The sequence below is a fragment of the Mugil cephalus genome, chromosome 9 (genome assembly GCF_022458985.1).
Source record: "Mugil cephalus isolate CIBA_MC_2020 chromosome 9, CIBA_Mcephalus_1.1, whole genome shotgun sequence".
Lineage (NCBI taxonomy): Eukaryota > Metazoa > Chordata > Actinopteri > Mugiliformes > Mugilidae > Mugil > Mugil cephalus.
The window spans coordinates 2,657,847-2,674,042 of record NC_061778.1 but is presented as its reverse complement, the minus strand read 5'-3'; the positions used below and the strand labels follow the sequence as shown (position 1 = coordinate 2,674,042).

The 16,196-nt window shown below is 44.0% G+C and overlaps 1 protein-coding gene across 4 annotated transcripts in view; it reads left to right on the top strand.

Annotated features, from left to right (window-relative positions):
• The window catches only part of actn4 (actinin, alpha 4), a 52,138-nt gene extending 36,654 nt beyond the window's left edge, over positions 1-15,484 (top strand). Inside the window, exons 5-22 of one of the 4 annotated variants that reach the window (XM_047594116.1) lie at positions 535-622; positions 1,283-1,361; positions 1,556-1,637; positions 3,872-3,957; positions 5,023-5,115; positions 5,203-5,328; positions 5,412-5,516; positions 5,979-6,126; positions 6,251-6,401; positions 7,335-7,443; positions 7,981-8,121; positions 8,215-8,397; positions 8,579-8,713; positions 9,228-9,407; positions 10,368-10,514; positions 12,784-12,849; positions 13,607-13,765; positions 14,683-15,484. In XM_047594116.1, coding sequence (XP_047450072.1) covers positions 535-622; positions 1,283-1,361; positions 1,556-1,637; positions 3,872-3,957; positions 5,023-5,115; positions 5,203-5,328; positions 5,412-5,516; positions 5,979-6,126; positions 6,251-6,401; positions 7,335-7,443; positions 7,981-8,121; positions 8,215-8,397; positions 8,579-8,713; positions 9,228-9,407; positions 10,368-10,514; positions 12,784-12,849; positions 13,607-13,765; positions 14,683-14,841 — 2,237 coding nt within the window. In that variant the 3' untranslated portion in view covers positions 14,842-15,484. Of the gene's footprint in view, positions 1-534; positions 623-1,282; positions 1,362-1,555; positions 1,638-2,037; positions 2,124-3,871; positions 3,958-5,022; positions 5,116-5,202; positions 5,329-5,411; positions 5,517-5,978; positions 6,127-6,250; positions 6,402-7,334; positions 7,444-7,980; positions 8,122-8,214; positions 8,398-8,578; positions 8,714-9,227; positions 9,408-10,367; positions 10,515-11,476; positions 11,558-12,783; positions 12,850-13,606; positions 13,766-14,682 lie in introns of all 4 variants that reach the window. The other 3 variants (XM_047594115.1, XM_047594114.1, XM_047594112.1) reach the window with 3 other exon arrangements.
• Positions 15,485-16,196: the final 712 nt, after the last annotated feature.

The following is a 16,196-nucleotide window of genomic DNA, read 5'->3' as shown; positions in this document are numbered from 1 at the left end:
CTACATGTCTGATGATCTGATTCATTTCCAGCTGCACCCGAATATAAACTCTGTTATTTTTATCACCGATTCATTTATTTCATTTATCTAATGAGCTAATAAACCGTCACTCGGTCCTGGAATAGTTCTGGTGTGAAACAGACCTGCAGGGATCCTTGATTCTGATGAAGAACCCAACCTTTTTTTTTATGAATGGCTCTCCTCTGTATTAATGTGTGTGGGTTTGTGTTGACTGGAGGAGCTTTACTCCTAACTCCTCCTAACCGGCTAATTAAAGCTGCCTGTGTTGAGTTAGCTGTGGTGGGTGTGGGCTTCTGCAAGGAACAAAATACTGAGTCACATTTTTTATTCTGTTTATTAGTCACTGAGGTTTTTTTTTTTTCTTCGTCTTCTGATGTTCAGCAAACAAAAACATCCTCGTATTTTGAGCGATGATGAGAATGAAGCCGTTTCTAGTTAGGACGCCAGTAAAACCACCAGCATCAAACCACCACTGACCAAAACCTGCTTCTCCTCCTCCTCCTCTCTCTGCAGAGACTTCTGCCAAGGAGGGTCTTCTCCTGTGGTGCCAGAGGAAGACGGCTCCCTACAAGAACGTCAACGTGCAGAACTTCCACATTAGGTAACTCTCACACATGCACATGTGGTTTCTGTACGACCCATCTGTCCTAGTGATGGACGACGAGAAGTGTTTTCTGGGAGTTTTAAAGGCCCGAGGATGCACGGAAACTTTTTTAATAATTATTAAAAGAAAGATTCAAGATTTCTTTATGCATTTGCACACACACACACCAAAAATGATGCTCTTCCCCAGTTCAGATAGGTTTTTATAAGAATTAAAGACAGAGGAGCTGCACACACTTTGTGACTGTGCTGCTGCATGGAGCAGCCGTGCAGGTGGACGTACTCTACTAGAGACTAATAACAGGAGCTGGTTGTCATGGCTGAATGAAATCTTTTGTGTTGCAACAGTTCAAATATTCCTTCGAATATATGCAGTTCATAATTGTATAGAAAGGGCGCCCCCTGCTGGAGAAAGTCAGATCCAGATGCAAAGTAAAACCCTTTAATCATTTTATGTGTTATTTAGGATTTTAAACTTAAAAGGCAAAAAAAAGAAACTAGGAGCGTGACCTCAGTACAAAGACAACCCTCCTGTCTGTCATTAGCTCAAGTGTAAAGGTGCATTTACATGGTGTCTGTGAACGCAGCTTAAAGATGATAGAGCAGAAAAGCCTTTAAATGAAACGTCACTGAACCCTCGTGTCTCCTCTGGAAACAGCTGGAAGGACGGCCTCGCCTTCAACGCTCTGATCCACAGACACAGACCCGATCTCATCGACTACGACAGCCTCAGAAAGGTCTGACGCACTCACACGTTTCTACATTTTATAATTAGATATGAATACGATCTGCTGCGCACGGATTCTGAAAGGAAATGTGCATCATCTAGTAATTAGCTGAAAAGAAGCTGGATAAAACCTTTATAAATAGTCAAATTGAGGACAAATGAAAGACGTGGCTGATAATAAATAATAAAATCCTGTGACTTCAGGACGACCCCGTGACCAACCTGAACAACGCCTTCGAGGTGGCTGAGAAGCACCTGGACATCCCCAAGATGTTGGACGCTGAAGGTAAGACGACTGCGTCTCCGTGCCCCCAGCGAGGCCCCTCCCCTCCGTCTTTTCATGCAGATCTGACATCACTTTTATGTTTTTATTTTAAAATGATGTTGCAGGTCGTGTAACTTGAATGACTGACTGCAGCGTGTTTTTGTGCATGTGAACGTAGCCTCTGATCAGTTTAACCCTCGTCTCCATCTGCATGGACGCAGGATGTGCAGAACCTGAACGTTACCTGATGTTTTAGTTCGTGTGTCCGTCTGTGTAGGACGATAAACTGTGTCCTCGTGTCTTGTCGTGTATAATCACACGTCCCCGTCTTGCCTGTGTTTGTGTTTGTGTGTCTATATGTGTGTGTATATATATGTTCATGTGTGTGTCTTCATAACCATCGTCTTCCCCCCGTTTGTAGACATTGTGAACACTGCTCGTCCAGATGAGAAAGCCATAATGACTTATGTGTCCAGTTTCTACCATGCATTCTCTGGAGCTCAGAAGGTACCCCCCCCCCCCCAAAAACCTGACCTCTGACCTCCTGTTACTAACAAGGTGCTGCTTCCTGTCCAGCATGGCTTCACTGTCTCATCAACGAGGACGCTGTTATTTTTATTTTTTTTATTATCATTATTATCATTTTATTTATTTCTCTGTTGGGACTCAAACACACAAACACAACTATGAACCGTGTGACTGTCGATGAGCTGATGAAAGAAGCTGTAAACGCTACGATGCTCTGACCCCGCAGAGTTCAGATGAATGTTTTTGTCATTTGGCACCTAAAAGAAATATTTCGTGCCATTGTTGTTGGATCTTGGCATCACCACGTGTCACTTCCTCATATTCACAAACGGTCGTGAACCCTCCGCGTTAATCGGTGGATTTCCTCCTTTTATGGAGCAGCAGCAGCAGCAGCAGCAGCAGCAGCTCTGGCTTCTCTTCATCGGATCAGAAATTCAGACGCATAAAGAGAAATGTTTGCATGATTTAAAGCAGGAGATTATTTAATTGATCCTTTGAAGGAACCGGTTTGGTTTCTGTTGCTCCCTCAAAGTGACGGTTGAGAGGAGATGGAGGAAATTACAAATAGAATAAAATAATAATATAAAATAAGAAATAAAAGCAGGGGATCAAATGAAATCCAAACAAAATAAAAGAAAAGCTGCTGGCGAAGTGTTTGAGTGTAGAACTGATTGGATCTTATTAATGAATCCGCCTCAGAGGAACCGTACGATCATTAAACTGGAGACGTTACAGATCACATCAACGCTTCTCATCCATTCTCGTTGTAGTCTCAGCGAGTACCTGCTTCTCGTTTAATTTCCGACTCCCATCTCTCCTCCCCTCGTCTCGTCTCCCTGCAGACCTCCGACAGGAAATCGTCTCGTTTTCCTCTAATTAATTTCCGAGCTCGTTCAGGACTTGTTTGTGTTCCTCTCTGGTCTCGTGAGGTTTGTGTTCGCGATGACGAGCGCGAGGACACAGAGAGACTCTTAGAATCAAACGAAATGCTCCGTTTACTGCTTCCACCAGCGCTTCGTTTCGTTTAGCCGCAGGTCAAAACGAATCCTCGCTTCATTCAGCAGCCGCTGCTTTTTGGTGACTTGTTTAGTGTTAAAATAAAACTCGAATGAGTTACAGAAAAGCTACAGAACGTTTGGTTTGAAATAAAAACTCTCGATAAGACTGAGAGCTAATGACTTTAGTTCAGTTTATATAATAAATATGAAGAGAATAGAGGATGTGCATCGACGCCACTTCGCTCTGAGCAGTGAAACGTATCAGTAAATACAGAGAGACCGGGTAAAATGTGGACTATCAGATCAAATTAAGGACAATTGACCTCGATGATGATTCATATGAACTAGTGTGGGTTTGGAAAAGTCACGTACATACTCTCTATAGTTTAATAATAGAGTATGTTTTCACTAAATGAGACTTTAACCTGAGAACAGATTCTCTAAATCAGCTGCTCTGAGTCGATGAGCTTCATTAAAGCGTTTGTGTGTTTGTGTCCTGACGTTGAACTCGTGGCTCCAGCTCCTCCTCCTCCTCCTCCTCCTCCTCCTCCTTTTCTCTGGTGACAGGCGGAACTTGAAGCTGTGGATCTAAAGGCGGCGTCGCTGTCTCGCTCAGTAACTCCTCTCGCTCTCACGTCCCTCAGCGAGCGAGGACTGTGTAGCTTTGGCTTCACCCTGTCTCTGTTTCTCTGTTTCTCTGTGTCTTTCTGTCCTGCTGGTGATGCGTAGACATCGTGGGCACTCTGAGGCCAGATGAGAAGGCCATAATGACCTATGTATCCTGCTTCTATCACGCCTTCTCTGGCGCACAGAAGGTGAGCTCCTCACGCTTCACACTAACACCAAAACCACCCGCCAGTGTTTCCATCGGTCGTCACAGAAAGTTTGAACCCAGATAGAAAGTTTCCAGGAAGCAGGAAGGTTTTTCAGCTTCTGTTTCTCCTCATTGTATGTAAGCGCTGGAGTTTAGACCGTTAACAGTCCAACAACGTTATATCTCTTCAGTGCAACTCAGGAATTATATCCAGAACAGGAGCATGATGGGAACTCTGGGGAAAAAACGACGACACTAGTAAACGCTTTCTGATTCTTCTGTTTCGGGTCTTTTTTGGGCGTCCACAGAAATGATCGACTTACGGTCTGAGTTTAAATCCTCGTCTCTGGAGTTGGAGCTGAGGTGTCGTGTGATTTACACGCGTTTCCTCTGAGATCTGGTATAAAACACGGTTCTCATGTGGAAACCTTGGTTCTGCTCAGACCAGTTTGTGTTCATTCCTGTGAGAAACGCTCCACAGTTTCTCTTCAGCTACTAACCCCCCTCAGATCAAAATGTTCCTTTTACTATATGATGTTTTATTGTCACATTTAAAAGTAAATGATATGAAGTATTTGTGATGCAGTAAATCTTATTTTTAAGGCGTGCGGTAGATGTAAAGTCTGTGCTGTTCTTTTATTCCAGTGGTTGATTAGTGTACAGACGTAGGCAGACGCTGAGACGTGGACCACAGAGCTTCATGTACAGTAACTTCTCAGGATTTAAAGGGAGACGCATGGAGTTTGAAGCTGATTCTGACACGTTCCACTAACCGTCAGCAGCATGTCGTTATATGAGTCATATGAGTTTTTGCACTTAATAATTTGTGCTTAAACAGTTTTTTGAAGACGTTCACTGCCTGTGTGTGGAGTGTGTGCACAGATTAAAGGGCAGGAGACGATGTAACGGTCCAGGCTGAGGCACTAATGAACAATAGACACGTAGCTTAGCGACGTTAGCGCAGCGTGCAGCATCCTGTTATGAACCAGCTCTGGTCACAGTGAGTGTGAGTGGAGTGTTTCATCCAATCACTGCGGGCGCCGCTCATCACTCTGTCTCCTGATAGGCCGAGACAGCCGCGAACCGCATCTGCAAAGTTCTGGCTGTGAACCAGGAGAACGAGCAGATGATGGAGGACTACGAGAAACTGGCCAGCGACGTGAGTGTGAAACATGAAAAAACGTTTATGCCTGTCGTCCACGTGTCCCCCTGAGTCACTCCTCCTCCTCCTCCTCTTTACCTGCAGCTGCTGGAGTGGATCCGTCGGACCATCCCCTGGCTGGAGAACCGGACTCAGGAGAAGACGGTGAATGACATGCAGGCCAAGCAGGAGGACTTCAGAGACTACCGCTGCGTGCACAAACCGCCCAAGGTCAGAGAAACCTCCGCAGCTTCCTTTAGACCAGGACATGTCCTCTAGTCTGTCCGCTAATGCCCAGACGCTTCTGTCTGCAGGTCCAGGAGAAATGTCAGCTGGAGATCAGCTTCAACACTCTGCAGACCAAACTGAGGCTCAGCAACAGACCTGCCTTCATGCCGTCAGAAGGACGCATGGTGTCTGTACGTATGAGCTCCAGGACTCAGACAAATAAGTTCAAATTAGGAAAAACGTCCATGCACGATGCATCATTATTATCATTATTCTTTTAAGAAGAATAAAATACAAATATGCATGAAAAAAAAATCATGCACCCACAAACAATCCCAGATTTCATTAAATCTACAAGAATAAATAATGCATGGTTATATTTTGCAGATTTAAGTTTTAAACAAACTTTCTAATGACTCATAGAAGCTTCAGGTCATTTGTGAATTTATTTGGATGAGCTCAGTAACATATTAGCATTCATTTTAAAGTAAGTTCTTATATTCAGGTATAAAATATTCCTGTTTTCATCGTATCTGAGTTTAGAAATTAGTCCGTTAGTGCTTTAGAAAATGTCCTGAATGAGCTTAAATTGTAGCGTTGAGATGAAAGGAAGAGAAGCAGGTTGTAGACTGGACTCTGCTGCTGGTTGTCAGGATATCAACGGAGCGTGGCACACCCTGGAAGGAGCAGAGAAGGGCTACGAGGAGTGGATCCTCAGCGAGATCAGACGTCTGGAGAGACTGGAGCATCTGGCCGAGAAGTTCCACCAGAAGGCTGCCATCCACGAGTCCTGGACCGACGGTACCTCCACCCTCTCCTCCTGACGCACATTTCACATGAAATCGTCTTTCTCGTAGTTCAGGTTAAATCTGGAGGAAAGTGTGTGTGTGATAAGTGTGTGTGTGTGTGTTTTCTGTGTGTGCAGGTAAGGAGGCCATGCTGACCCAGAAAGACTACGAGACCTCCACCCTGTCAGAAGTGAAGGCGTTGCTACGGAAACACGAGGCCTTTGAGAGCGACCTGGCAGCTCATCAGGACAGAGTGGAGCAGATCGCCGCCATCGCACAGGAGCTCAAGTAAGGAGAGAAATTTTTCACGCACAATCACGTGTTCACAACATTTTCTACTGGTTGACAGAGGAATTAATGCAGCAGATTGACTAAGGACGGACTGTTTTACTGTGATGATGAGTAAATATTGTAGAATAAAACCACACTAGTAGGAAAACAGGTTTAGACTTAGACAGAGACAGAATTTAATGATCAAGGGAAATTACTTTGTCACCGTAGCTTCATTGCACATAAGTCATAAAAAACACAAGAAAGATAAAATAAAATGAGGTTAAATTAAAGTAAAACAAAAATAAGTATTATCTAGCAAAATAAAATAAACAGTAAAATCAAAGGAATTACAGAATTGGCATCATGAACAAATATACAAAAGTAGTTGGCAAAACAGTGTCTGAATATGTGAATATATGAACCAGTGAACCATGTTAGCGCTGCCTGCTGATGTGGAAATCTGGGGACATTTACAGCTCAGAGATAAAAAATAAATGTGTCAAGATGAAATGAAGAAACAGAGTCAATTACAGTTTCATTTACCTTGACATATTTATTCATATTTAAACATATTTAAACTACTTTGTCTGTAATGTCAGTAGCAGCGTGGCCAGTTACCGTAATAACTGTAGTCTGTGCGCAACCTTCTTTTTCTCATTCATAAAAAGCTAAAATTGGGGACATTTTTTGGGACAGGTCATTCAAAACGGGGACTGTCCCCAGAAATCTGGGACATCTGGTCAGTCTATAAAAAACAAACAAATAAACTGACACAGCACTTTTTTTTATGGCACAACTCTCTTGGGTTCGGCCACTTCATTTTTCGGACACCAGTGTGCAGTCACATTAAAAATTCATGTCATAACAGAAAAAAATACCGATATTTGGTATGAACAGGTAAGTCCAAACCTACAGAGCTGTGACTTCTGCTCTGTGTGTGTCTCCTAGTGAACTGGACTACTACGACTCCGCCAGCGTCAACGCTCGCTGCCAGAAGATCTGTGATCAGTGGGACGTCCTGGGAGCTCTGACCCAGAGCCGCAAAGAGTCACTGGAGGTACGTTTCCCTGCGATGCTCCTCTGTGAAACTGAAGCAGTTCAGACATGTTTTTACTGACTTAGCCTTCAGGTTTAAAGCTGCTCTAAACGGAGCAAAGCTGCATTTCTGAAAGGTAAAAGCCCTGAACAGAGAAATGATTCCACTCAGATCAGACACAAGTAGAGTTATTTAATAGTCAGCAAAGTTTTCTGGAGACAGATTTTTTATAGCTTGTATCAAACGTTGAATTGTGGATGTCAGGAATCTAATCGACAGGAGTCCAGAAACCAAACTAAATATTAACTAGATATCAACTTGTCATTAATCCAGTCAAATTCAGATTTATTAATCCCTTAAAGGCCAGTTCCATTTGGCAGCTCAGACACCACCACATGCTCATAACACAAATGAATAAATGCAACAAAACAGAGAAGGAAAGAAAGGAAAGTGTGCAGCTTCGTGCCTCTGCTACATCTAATAATAGTTTCTATGTACAAATATGACTAAATATAAATGTCTCCATTAAAAGTGCGTCTCTTTATCGTCCACCCACAGAGGACAGAGAAGCAGCTGGAGTCGATAGATGAGCTTTACCTGGAATACGCCAAGAGAGCGGCGCCCTTCAACAACTGGATGGAGGGAGCGATGGAGGACCTGCAGGACATGTTCATCGTCCACAACATCGAGGAGATCCAGGTCAGAGGCCGGAGCACGAGCGAATCCGTGGGAAGGAAACGCACATTCATGTTCACGTCGGTGACGAGTTCTCGTCGTGTTTTCTGTCTCCAGGGTCTGATCACAGCCCACGAGCAGTTCAAGTCCACCCTGTCGGAGGCCAACAAGGAGCGCGAGGCCATCCAGTCCATCCAGGCCGAGGTGCAGAAGATCGCCCAGAGCAACGGCATCAAGCTGAGCGGAGCCAACCCCTACACCACCATCACACCGGAGAGCATCGACAACAAGTGGGAGAAGGTGGGTCTGTCTGCACGAGCTTCAACTCAAAAGGACTCTTTTTAGTTTCAGTTGATGCTTTTGGTGATTCATGCACTAGTGTTATCACAGACCCTTTGTCCAGTCTTAATGCTGCAGAGGTGCAGGTTCCAGCTGTGTTCCTCATATCTCATGTATGCATGTTTGTTTTTAATTTTTTTAGGCGATGGCCATGGTGCCGCTGCGTGACAACGCGCTGCAGGACGAGCTCAACAAGCAGAACTCCAACGACACTCTGAGAGCTACGTTCGCCACCCAGGCCAACACGGTCGGCGCCTACATCCAGGCCAAGATGGAGGTACGAGCTGAACGCTGAATGTTTGTCACAGCTTTCAGAACCAGAGCTGTAAAGACAGAAGGAGAGAGGTCAAGGTTTATGAGCTCAGTTATTCTGATGAAGCGTCCAGACCAGCTGAGGTCACTGATGCCGTTTACAGCACCAGAGATGATATTTTAATATTCAGTATCTTTCCTAAAGTCGTCTCCTAGAGTCAGTCCAGTGAATGTTCCAGTCAGAGTTAATGTAGTGTCTCATCTCTTCTCTCTAAACGTCTCCAGATCCGTCTCCAGGAAACTTTTGTCTGTTAAACATTGCAGAGTTCAGTTTTTGTAGCTGTTGTTGCAGTGACATGATGAGATTCTTCTTCTTTCTTATTCTTCTTTAGACGTTTTGTTTTGAAGTCTGAATCCAGATTCGGATCCTATCCAGTCATTTTAAATATCTGCACTGATCAGGACGTCGAACTAGTTTAAAGGTTTATTTAAGTGGCATTAACAGGATGGTAAATACTCTGTGATGTTTGCGTTTGCAGGAGATTGGCAGGATATCCATCGAGATGAACGGCACCCTGGAGGACCAGCTGACCAGTCTGAAGGACTATCAGACCAACATCATGTCTTACATGCCTGAAATCAACAAGCTGGAGGGATGTCACCAGCTCATCCAGGAGGCCCTGATCTTTGACAACCAGTACACCTCCTACACCATGGAGGTGACTATTTTAGTTATAATAGAAGCTGACAACACAACAGAAACACACATCCATCCATATGCACGTAATGAGCAGGTCTTTATTATTATTTTCATTTATTTTGCTGATGTGGAGCCTCAAATCAGAAACAAAACGGAACAAGAAGAAAGTCTTATAATTCCTGCAGCTCTTAAACATAAACACACACATATATATATATATATATATAATAGTCGTCATTCATCCAGTTCATAGTCTAAATATTCTAGTTTTATCTTTTTTATAATTAATTCCACAGTTTGACATCACACCTTAAAACCCACATCACAGGAGTTTAAATACTAGCTCCTCTTATTTTAGCTTATCTTCCAAACGTCTTCTTTACCTTTTTAATGTGCATCTTTTTTCTGTGATAACTCAGTAACGCTGGTATATAAGACACTGGCTCTAATGGGAGTGAAGTGTTCACACAGTCTGAGGGACGGGTTTGGTTCAGGTTTTATCTGAAACCGGAGTCAAACTGGTTCTTTAGAAACGGTGCCGGTGTGAAATCTTAAATAGGGATTATATAAATAACTTAAATAGGGATTATATTATCCTAATTTAAGGCTTTAAAAAGTCTTAAATACGAGTGCATTTTACATTGTAGGTCTTAAATTACATTTAGTCAAGTGTTAAATCCTTACATCCATTTATTACCACCCCAGATTAAACCCATAATGGTCTTAAATTTCTACATTTCTCAGCTTTTAATAAAATGCTTTGCATCGTCAGATGTTTAATAAATTTCCAGGTGTTACTTCCCTCGTTGCAGGTTTTAGAATCTGCATCTTTTTAAAAGTAATTCCAGCCAAATCTTTGACTGTTTCTCCTTAGCCGCAGCGCAGTAGTAGAGCTAAAGGGGCTAAGCTAATTAAAACCAAATCTAAGTTGTTTTTATGATACGTTTTTAAACTGTTTTATCTAAACTCTTGTGTGCAGCACCTGCGCGTGGGCTGGGAGCAGCTGCTGACCACCATCGCCAGGACCATCAACGAGGTGGAGAACCAGATCCTGACCCGCGACGCCAAGGGCATCAGCCAGGAGCAGCTGTACGAGTACCGCGCCTCCTTCAACCACTTCGACAAGGTCAGGCAGGAGCTCCGGCTCTTTCCCACCACATCTACTCACACGTCACAGTGTTTGAGCTGCGTTTTCATAGAATAATTCAGCTTTAGGTGTTTGCATCCTTATTTTTTATGAGTAATGATTGATAAAACAAATGTAGATTTAAATATTCTGCGTTCGTCCTACTGATGCATGTGAAGGTCTGAGGCTGAGAGTCGATTGTGGGAACAGTTTGATGTGAGGGTTTAGTCGTTCCTCTGTGTTGTAACACGACCGAATGAATGTCCAGACTTTAGACGGGGGTCAGAGAGGAGCCAGGAGGGTGAGTACTCGTCCAGATGTTGTGCACGGGCGGGCGGCAGGAGTTCAGCCGTGGGTGTAGACGAGTGTGAGCGCCCACTGCTGGTGACTGGGGGTTAATTTAACCGAGAGGCCAGAGAGGGACCTGACGCTTTAGTGTCGAGAGAAAAATCATCCGGGAGGAGAATTAATTGTGGATGTTACTACTCTGTGTGTAAAAAAGCACCATGTGTCACCAGAGTTGTGTTTTTTTGTGGTGGTGGTTGGTTGTTGTTTGAAGACGAGGAGGACGCCGCCATCTTTCACCCATCTCACTGTGTCACTGTGTCACCGTGTCTTTTTATCACGTCACCTTTTATTATTTTACAACATGACTCCTGATCATGTTCATGCACGAGGACGTAGCTCAGAAATGTTCCTTCACATCATATTTATTTATTTTGATCCATATAAACTCGTGCATGAGGAGCTAGTCTGAGTGTGTAGCGTTGAGAGGATCCATCGTTTCTGTCTGTGTGTTGACATTGTCTAAACATCCATGTCTGTCCCTCCGTCCTCCATGTCTCCATCCCCCTCCCCCTCCTCTGTGCATGCTGTGGACCACCACTCAATCCACCCTCATCCCATGTGCGGCCCCTCCTCACCATGTGGTGCTCTGTCATTGGGCGTTTGGCCGACCTCAGGACCACAGCGGGGCCCTGATGGCCGAGGAGTTCAAGGCCTGTTTGATCAGTCTGGGCTACGATGTGGAGAACGATAAGCAGGTAGGAGCGACGGGACGGGACGGGACGGGACGGGACGGGACGGGGGCTGGTTGGTTTCTCCTCAGGGCTCTGAGCAGGAGAGCAGGAACTAGATGGACGATATATCAGCAACCAGATCCTTCACCAGAACAAACTTTACTTTTGATGTTACATATTTAGGAAATATACCAGGTTGACTCAAGAAAAGAAAGAGATACTTGAAAATGACTGAATAAAAAATCTCCAACAATCATTAAATGGATGAAAAATAATTCAGGAAACATTATTTAAGGTACGCGGCCAAAACAGGAGAAGAATATTGGAAAAACTGATATGTTTTGGCTTTGGCTTATTTTAATTAAATTATGTTTACAATTATTTTTTTGAGCATTAAGGACGAGATGCAACCTATTTCTTCCTGTTCATATATTGTTTTGTACCTTTGCATCTAACAGACCAGCAAACATCCTGATTGTTATGATGAAACTGACATTTTTTTTATTGTTTTTAGTTGTAATAATACAAAAATAAAACAATAACCCTCTGTAATACTAGGATTCATAGAGTTCACGTTCTTTTATTGAACCAAACTAATAGTAAATGGAATAATACTCATAAATGACAGTAATCAACTATATTGTAAAATATTTTTTACAATATAGTAAAACTTATCTTTGTCCAGGTACAATTAAGTTGGTTCTAAAGCAGCATAAAAACTTTTACTTTCTAACTTTAACAACATCTGGATTCATTTTAATTCATTTTAAGACAACAGGTAATTTAGCCAAAATCCAATAAAAGATAAATAAATAAGATTCATTCCCATGTGGTGGATGCTGCCGTCGTTGTCTGTGTGATGAAGCTATAAATGAGCGAAGGGTCGACTCTCCTGCTCTGAGGCTCCTGAGGAGCTCTGGGTCGAGGCAGGGTCCAGTCCACCGGAGAGATGTCATGTCTCTGTCTGTCCACCGGGGGTCTCTGTTGCTTTGTGCTGCTTCAGCTCCTCCTCCTCCTCCTCCTCCTCCTCCTCCTCGCCTGTCTGTCAGGTTTTTACTTTGCTGCAAACTTGTCTCTGTTAACTGTCTTTTATCTTTGTTTTTGGTTTTTTAACCATCCTCACTCCTCACTTTCTGTGCATCCTCTCGCCACCTCCTCTGTCCCTTCCACCTCCTCTGTCCCTTCCGCCTCCTCTGTCTCTTCCACCTCTTCTTCCTCCTCCTTTGCCGCTGTGCCGTGGCGTCCTACAGAAGCGATCAGGACAGATGGTCTCAGATGATTTCCGGGCTCTGCTCATTGCGACAGGAAACAGCCTGGTACTGATGCTGCTGCTGCTGGATGAAGCTCAGTCAGGGCGTCTGCAGGTCCAGCCCCCGTTAACCTGCTTAAAGGCTAAATGAGACTCACCTGAGTGATGCTCAGGACTTTAGATCCAAAAGTTTTCTTCACATATTATTCAAACATTTAATCTTAAACCTGCTGAGACCCGGCGACCTCATGTGGGGACTTAAATTGTCATATACAGTGAAATAATCCCTGTGTCCACGTAATTTTTACTCAAAAACTACTTCCAGTTCAAAGATGATGCTTATTTTGTTCTACTAGTCCCTTGTGTCTCAGGAGATTAATGATTGAATCTGGCTTTAATGACCTAAACGTGTCCTGCAGACGTCCTGCTGTTTCTCCCTGAGCTTCCTGCTGCTCGTCTTTATTTTGTCACATCTACCTGTTTAGTTCCTGCTTCTTCTTCTTCTTCTTCTTGTCCCTGGTGGACGAGGAGCTGAAGAGAAACCTCATTTCTTTAAATGTGGACCATCCAGATTATTATAAGTGTTTGTCCTTAGTGCCTCCATGTGTCTGTGTCCTCGTTGACATCAACCAGTGATCGTGTTCTGTCTGTTTGCATGCGTCTGATGTAAAACACGAGGACGTCAGCGAGCGGCTCCGTCTAATTAACGGCGGCCCTCGTGTTTTACACTATAATAATAATAATATAGTGATAATAACTCATTTTACATGTCTGAGGACAAGCTGCGTCTCTCCCGGGTTAACCTGTCAAATCTCGGTTGCCAGGGCGACAGTGAGTTCAACCGCATCATGGGCATCGTGGACCCGAACGGCAGCGGCGCCGTCACCTTCCAGGCCTTCATCGACTTCATGTCCAGGGAAACGACCGACACGGACACGGCCGACCAGGTCATCGCCTCCTTCAAGATCCTGGCCGCTGATAAGGTGAGTGGAGGAAACATGTTCTCCGATAAAAAAAAAAAAAAAACTCTGGGCACATGTCAAGAAATCAGGATTCATCAGGAACTTTTTAACAGCTCTGGAACTAAAACAAACCAAAATAAAGGCGCAAACAGCCTGATGGTCATAGGTTTTATGCAGCATTTTGGCCAAATTTAGAATAATTTCATATATATGTCAAACTGCTCTAAAAACCCTCCCTAGTTTTTTGCTTCTTTACTCACACAAGCTCTTATCTCTTGTTTAGAAACTTAATAAAATTTCTGTTGTTTGCACGAAACTACAAACGCCTGCTTCTTCTAAACCAAATATTCCCTGGAGGAATTGATCAGGGAATCGATGAAGAATTAATTGATCGATAATGACATTGGTTTCAACGTTCGTGTATGTTTTGATCACTGGATTTTCCTTTTAGAAAAGGACATTAAAAAACAAAAAAAGTGACTGGTTATTTGATTTAATTTTAATTTCAATTGAAATTTAAGGCCTTTTTCTTTATCAGGATCAGTGGATAAACACATTTTTTCTGTCTTCTAATGATTTTATTTTATTTTTAGAAGCAAAAAAAACGAAATTAGAACAGTTTTTAAAGTTTTGTTCATCCTTTGAAAATTAAATCCCCATTAAATTTTTATTTTTTAATGTCCTTTTCTGATCCGAAGCTTTAGTAAAAACACTTTTTGTGCTGTAACCATGAAGGAAAATGATAATAAATATGACTGAAATTGAGACAATAGGTGATTGTGGATTACTACTAAATTCAAGTAAATTGACGAGTTTCATGCAAATATTTAATTCTGATATAAAACCTTCATATCAAACACATTTCATTCAATAACAACTATTATTTTTTTTATTTGTAGACATAATAATGACTAATCCTGTCCCTCTGTGTCCGTCAGAACTACATCACGGCCGACGAGCTGAGGAGAGAGCTCCCGCCCGACCAGGCCGAGTACTGCATCGCCCGCATGGCGCCCTACTCGGGGCCGGACGCCGTCCCCGGAGCCCTGGACTACATGTCCTTCTCCACCGCCCTGTACGGGGAGAGCGACCTGTAGAGGAGGAGGAGGAGAGAGGAAGAGGAGGGGCTGGACAGACGAGGGGGGGAGGGAAGAGGAGGGGAGGGGTCCGTGGCGGGGGTGCCCCTGCGTGTGCCGGTTTAGAAATCACCAGATTGAACTGTAGAAGAGGAACTAAGCTCAGTCTGTGGTAGAGGTTTAAATGAACGGGCATATCCTGGGGGGGGACGGTGGACGGGGGGCGGCTGTGGGACAGGGACACAGTTGCCCTGTAGTGTGGGTCCTTAGCTTCACCCTCTCTGCCTTTGTGGGGGGGGGGGGCGTCAAACAGGGGAGGGACGGGGGGGGGGGACACAAGCTAATCTGATACTTATGCTAATTTTTTTGTTTATTTTATTATAATTTTTTTCTTCTTGCCAGGAGGGGTCAGGGTGTTAGACGGGGGGGGGGGGGGGGGTTTGATGTGGAGACTGGCAAGGTTTGTGTATTAGATCCTCGAGAGATATATGCTGCGGGGTTGGGAGGGGGGGCAACAAAAGGGGTGTTGAGCAACCAGAGATAAGACGACATATTTACCCATAATTCCCTTGTTGCTGGATAAGGTGACCTGTCTAACCTCAGCTCTGCTCCTCCTCCTGTCTGTTTATTTCTCTTCTCCTTTATTTCCTGGAGCAGGGGGGGCGGGGGGGCGGGTGGGGAGGGGGGGGGGGGCGTTTAGGGTGATGATGATGATGATGGTGGCGGTGGTGGTGGTGGTGGTGGGCGGGGCTCAGCGCTGTACATATTTATTTTTTCAGTGCAAAGAAAGACACACAAGCCCGAGTCATTGAGAAGAATCGATCGCAGGACGAAGCAGAGAATAACGAGTTTGACCGGTGGACAGGTGTGAGCTTCCAGGGAGGTGTTTGTTGCACCTGAAAGGCTTTTCCTTCTTTCCTTCCTTCCTTCCTTCCTTCCTTCCTTCCTTCCTTCGTGTACAAATCCCACGACAGGCGTCACTTTCCACTAATACTTGCTTCTGTGAAACTACTCCTTTCAGTTGGGCATCGGGTGCTTATTTAAATACAAATACGTTTATATACTAGGCCGCAGTAGTCAAGAGTTTTATATCGCAGAAAATCACACGCACACACACGAGCACGTACAGGAGGCTTTTTGATTGGATCCTGCCTGGATTTATTTCCTCGTTGCTACGGTAACCGAACCTGCAGAGAGATGCCCAGGTGACTTTTGGAAGAAAAATAAATAAATAATAAATTAACAGGTGGCTACAGCCCTGTCCCTCTCTACTCTCTTTCTCTCCTCTCTCCTTACCTCCCTCCACCTCCTCCCCCCCCTCTCTTACTCATCCCTCCATCCTTTTCATTTGTCTCTGAAGAGAAGGGAAAATTAAA